This window comes from Tupaia chinensis, unplaced genomic scaffold, assembly GCF_000334495.1.
Source record: "Tupaia chinensis unplaced genomic scaffold, TupChi_1.0 Scaffold000159_1, whole genome shotgun sequence".
Classification (NCBI taxonomy): domain Eukaryota; kingdom Metazoa; phylum Chordata; class Mammalia; order Scandentia; family Tupaiidae; genus Tupaia; species Tupaia belangeri.
This window is the reverse complement of record NW_006159630.1, coordinates 740,454-746,078: the sequence shown is the minus strand read 5'-3', so window position 1 is coordinate 746,078 and position 5,625 is coordinate 740,454. Positions and strand designations below refer to the sequence as shown.

The 5,625-nt window shown below is 64.6% G+C and overlaps 2 protein-coding genes across 2 annotated transcripts in view; one reads left to right on the top strand and one right to left on the bottom strand.

Moving 5' to 3' along the window:
• Positions 1-2,339: 2,339 nt before the first annotated feature.
• RFNG (RFNG O-fucosylpeptide 3-beta-N-acetylglucosaminyltransferase) lies at positions 2,340-5,608 on the bottom strand (the record flags this gene model as incomplete). Its single annotated transcript, XM_014586660.2, is given in 8 exon segments — positions 2,340-2,965; positions 3,049-3,134; positions 3,553-3,718; positions 4,101-4,189; positions 4,474-4,627; positions 4,708-4,810; positions 5,301-5,349; positions 5,598-5,608. Coding segments are annotated over 6 exon segments (603 nt in total). The 3' UTR covers positions 2,340-2,898.
• Positions 5,353-5,625, top strand: part of GPS1 (G protein pathway suppressor 1) — a 4,507-nt gene continuing 4,234 nt past the window's right edge. Inside the window, exon 1 of the mRNA XM_027770726.1 lies at positions 5,353-5,371. The gene's annotated coding sequence lies outside the window, so the exon portion shown is untranslated. The remainder of the gene's footprint in view (positions 5,372-5,625) is intronic.

The window sequence follows — 5,625 nt, the reverse complement described above, 5'->3', positions numbered from 1 at the left end:
TGAAGTTGATCAGAGAGAAAGCGAGAGAGAAGGAAACAGAAAGCAAGCTGCCAGGTCCGGGACTTGAACTGCAGTCAGCCATGTGGGAGTCCAGCCACCCTAACTAGCACACCACCTGCCCTCCCCTGTGCATAAACTTCTGCCTTCATGGAAAACGCCCAGACTTGGGAGTCCTGCTAGCAGCGTACACACAGCCCGAGACCGCTCTACGGCAGTCGGGCCTCCTGCGTTGGGCCTGGACTGCACGCTGAGCGCGAAGGCCTGGGCTTGGGTCCGGCGCCAGCATGGCCTCCACACGCAGAGACGAGCGTGCTCAGCCCTATGACCCGCGTGGGCAGCCTGGAGGGGAGGACGGAGGCCAGTAGCCCAGGGGTGCTGCAGACGGCACTGCCCTGTTTGGAAGCGGCTGGCTATAAAGACCCATAAACCCGCCCACGTCATTAGTCACCCACTCACGGGTGCGCATCCCAGACACCCTTCCTGCAGGGCAGGGACACAGGCCCACAGATGGGGTCTGAGCCAGGGCAGGATCATGTGGGCTCCAGGAGAGGGACCCTGAAATGACGTGAGGAAAAGGACACAGAACCCACCTGGTTGGAACCGGGCAGCCGGTGAGCCACGTCTGTGTGGTGCCGGGACACTGCGGGCTGACGTGGACAGCTGAGGGCCCCTCTCCGTGGAGCTGACCAGCGCAGTGCACTGTCACAAACTTCCTGTCTCCTTCTGCCAACACGGCTTTGGTCTTGCTGGACGCCCTCGGCCTCGGGCCCAGGCGGGCCCGAGGCCGAGGGCCTCTCGGGATGCTGGAGCCCCGCGCCTCAGGTACCCACAAAGCCTGCCCAGGTGTCCTAGAGCTGTCTTCCTGCAGGATGTGAGCCACGGACCAGAGAGAAACAGGCCCTCACTGACTCCAGCGTCACGTGGGTGTGGCCCTCCTGCACACACACGTCCTCAGGCATGCATCCACACGCATGCACAGCGAGCACACAGACAGGCTCTGCGTGGACCCTGTTAGTCGGGAACCTTGTTCCCCAAAGGTTCGTGTTGGAGTTTGGTCTCAGTGAGCAGCGACCAGACGTGCCCAGGAACTCCCACACGGGGACTCGATGGTGCCCATTGCACATACAGGTGTTCCCAGGTGAAGCCTTTGGATGTGACAATGTTGTCAGGGCGGGGCCTCCACCACTGAGTCACGGTGGGGACAAGAGCGGCAGAACGAGACCAGAAAGGGATGCGTTTTACGGCTCTGCGAAGCCCTGACTCTCCAGCCACCAGTGTTGTGAGGCACGAAACCTCGCTCAGGGATTTCTGCAGCAGCAGGGTGGCAGACTGAGATGCTTACCTGTCCAAATGCACACACCCAAGTACACCCGTGTACACACTCATGCATGTACATGCCCGTGGACACTCAGGTGTACAGCAGCCACGTACGGGCACGCATGCAGGTACATGTCAGCCCCACATGTATGTGCACACGCCCAGGCACACTCACTACATCCATGGACACCCTGGTATACAGCAAGCACACATGTATGTGCGCACACCCACTGCACCCACGCACATACCCGTCCAGGTATACGGCAGCCACACATGCATGTGCACACACACTATGCACACGCCCAGTATATAGCAACCACACACCCCAGCATGTGCACACACCCAGGTATATGGCAGCCCCACACGTATGTGCACACACCCACACACTCACAACATACATGTACACACACACACACAGTCACTACATCATGGACTCACCCAGGTATACGGCAGCAACGCGTGTATATGCACCCCCCCCACACACTCACTACATCCATGGACACCCCGGTATATAGCAACCACACACATGCGTGCACACACCCAGGTACACAGCAGCCCCACACGTATGTGCACACACCCACACTCTCACTACATCCATGGACACCCCAGTATATAGCAACCACACACATGCGTGCACACACCCAAGTACACAGCAGCCCCACACGTATGTGCACACACCCACACTCTCGCTACATCCATGGACACCCCAGTATATAGCAACCACACACATGCGTGCACACACCCAGGTACACAGCAGCCCCACACGTATGTGCACACACCCCCACACACGAACATGTACTAACTGTCCCGGAAGGACGTGCCGAGGAAGCAAGCACAGGAGCCGTTCGCCCTCTTGGACAGCACGTGTCAGGTGTCCGTCCTTCCGAGGGAGGGCCTCCTGCCCACAGGCCCTTGCTATGGCTGTGGCCCCAGGGAGGCCCTGTAGCTCAGGCCGGGGCAGAGTCGCAGTGTGTGGGTGTGGGCGTGGGCGTACGCCTGCGGGATGGAGACAGTAGCCAGGGAGGGGAGCAAAGCGTTTACTCACTTGCAGTGACAGCGCAGTGGGGACAGCACCTGCCTAGGCCCAGGTGGGTTGGGGTGGGCTTGGTGCTAAGGGACCCCAAGCAGAAGGCACTTGGGGCGGAGGGCAGGCAGGGTTCTGAGCCTAGGCCTGAACAGAGCTGAGGAGAGCTCTCTGAAGCCCTGATGTCCTGACTGGGACCACGCTGTGCAGCAGGGAGAGCGACCCCCCAGCAAGGGCCTGCCCAAGCCCTCCTGGCTGCGCCTAAAGCTGCAGGCAGGACCTGGCCTGGGCCCTTCACAGGCGCCACCGCCAGGGGAGGCTTCCCTGACTGCACCCTCGTGCTGGGGGCGGTGTGCCCAGGGTCTACCCAGGCCTTGGCCTCAGTCTGGCTGTGTACACTCTCCCAAGGCCTGCTGAGGGCTGCCGGAGCTGCAGGCCTGTCTGAGCAAGGTGGAATGGGGGATCCACTGAGACCAGGCACCCGCTGCCACCCCTGCACCTGAGGCAGGCACAGAGCCAGCGTGGACTTAGGGGTCATCGGCCAGCAAGAGGTGAGGTCAGCCCTGCCTCTGCCCGGGACACCAGTCCGTGTCGGGGTAGAGAAGGCAGTGAACAGACTGGAACCTGTGGATGGAGGGGCAGGGTCAGGCTGGGGCAGCAGCCACATCTAAGCTCCGGGACCGAGCCTGCCCTTGCTGCCCACTCACCGCGTGGGGTCCTGCTGTAGGCTGAAGCCGCCGGCCACATTGACCACATTGTGTGGGTTCTCAGGACCCCCATAGCTCAAGGTGACCTGAGGGAGGGACAGAGGACACACACTACTTTCAGGGCCAGGTCTTCTGTGTCTTCCTGCCGGGATGGCCATGGCTTCCCAGTGTTCTCCAAGCCAGGGTTGGGGAATAGCACTGCAGGGCAAGGTGAGCCAGGAGCTGGCAGGAGTCCCAGTGGGCACAGGTGGTGGAGAGGGAGCCGGGTTCCAGACCCTCTGCCTCTGCCCTACCCAGGTGTTCCGACAGCCTGGACCTTGCTCTGCACCCTAGGGAGGCTCAGGAGCTCGGTGTGGCTGAGCCCACACTGTGCCCGGGTCCTGAGGCTAAGTGACAGACTCTCCCAACCGTGCCGGACCCTGACAGCTTTTCCGTGCCTTGCTCAGCTGGGGGCCACTAGGTGGGGGTCGGACAGCCGGGCCCCGGGGGCTCCTGCAGAGGTACCTGCTGAAGCACAGCGTCGGGGGGCAGCCTCTGCAAGTTCTCCAGGTGGGAGTGGAAGAGGGGGCTGTGAAGGAGGCGGGCACCCAGCAGCCCCTCCACGATGTAGCCCACCGTGCAGTCGTCAGGCAGTCGCACACGCTCAGCCGTGCTCATGAAGCTGCCCAGGCTGCCAGAGGAAGTGGTCAGCACCTTCGGCCGCACCCCTGGCCTCCTGGTGCCTTGCACCCCCAGCCCCCCTGGGCCTGCTCACCCCCAGCCCCATGGGCCCCCTGCACCCCCAGCCCCCCCAGGCCTTGCTCACCTTAGCCCACCGTGCAGTCGTCAGGCAGTCGCACACGCTCAGCCGTGCTCATGAAGCTGCCCAGGCTGCCAGAGGAAGTGGTCAGCACCTTCGGCCGCACCCCTGGCCTCCTGGTGCCTTGCACCCCCAGCCCCCCCGGGCCTGCTCACCCCCAGCCCCATGGGCCCCCTGCACCCCCAGCCCCCCCAGGCCTTGCTCACCTGGCTGCTCACCCCTGGCACCCCCAGGCCCCCGGGGCCCTGCTCACCTGGCCCATGGGCTCATCTTGAGGGCGAGGCCCCTGCTGAGGCAGAACCCGGCCCCCCCGGTAGCAAACCAGAACTTGACTGTGGTCACCTGGGGAAGGGGCCAGTCAGGCTGCCAGGTCAGGCCCTTGTAGCCAGCTGGACATCCTGCCCCCAGTGTCACCCTTAGGAGACCCCTCCCAGGCAGCTAGAGCTGCCCAGGCACAAGAGCCAGGAGCTTCTGCGACCCCGTGCCTGTGGCCTCCGACCTGGCCTACTCCCATGGCTCGGCTGGGCCACGTGCTGGACCCCAGCTCCCCCAGCTTCCTCCTGAAACACTGCCCAGATCCCCCCGGTGCTCTCGGCTGCACCCTCCAAGCCTGCCCTGGTACTCACGGCTCCGCCGCCCTGGGCCCTGTCGGTGGCCTCGATGGGGTGGTCTAGGCTGGGCCTGCCCAGGTACACGTCCTGGCGGGGCGAGAAGGCGGACAGCAGGCGCAGCAGGCCGTGGGGGTTCACGTAGTTGTCATCGTCCACGTGGCAGAACCACCTGTGGGTGGGGGCTGCTCCTCAGCCATGTGGCCCGCCCTGCTCAGCCCAGGCCCTCCAGGGGCAGAGACAGCCGCGTACTTGCGCCCCGACTCGATGAACTTGTCGTACTCCACCGACATCTTGCAGCAGAGCGCCTGGCGCGTGCGGGCGGCCGAGCAGTTGGTGTTGACGACGTGGCCGCCTGGGGGGTTGGGGAAAGCGCGAGTGTGAAGACCAACACCCACAGAGCAGGCGCCTGCCCGGCACAGAAGGTGGCTCCCCGTGGGCCCAGCCACCTCGCCTGGGTCCGACAGCGGCTTAGCTGACCCTGCTGGCGCTATGATGCCGGGCCAGGGGGCGGCTGCTTGCAACCCCACACGGAAACAGAACCGAGGAGGCAGGCTGCCGGGCCTGGAAGAGACAGCACCCTGCTGGGGTGCCTTCAGAGGATGTGGCACTGCTGAGGCCCTGGGCGGTGAGGTCTCACGGTGGAAGCAAGCAGAGCCTGGCTGGCAGGCTGGGGCAGACACAGGGTTAGCTGGCTGGTGGCTCGTGGCTCGTGGCTCGGCCCTCCACTTGCTGGGAAACCCTGGGCCAGTGCCTTAACCTCCCAGCTGGATGTAGGGACCACGGGATGTGCCACTCAGGCTAGAGCCCACCTTACCTCTCCCCTCCTGCCAGGGGCCACTCACCTCCATGGAGCTGAAGCTCAGGGTCGTCCCCGTCGGTGAAGATGAAAGTCTGAGGATGAACACCCTGTGAGGTGTGGGGGCGCCCCGGGACGGGCCTAGCAGGGCCTGGACCCTGGTGCAGGCCGCACCCATGTCCCCAGCTTGCTGGGGCCCAGGCAGCAATCCTGGAGCAGGGACCTGCCCAGGGGGTCCACTCGCTGGGACACGGGGCGGGGTCGCCCGCCGCGAGGGTCTTGCCCAGCCAGGGCGGGGTCCGGTCCGGTCCGGCCGGTGTGCGGGGCCGGGGGTCACACGCACCTGCCGGCGGGGCCGGGGGGGCCAGGGG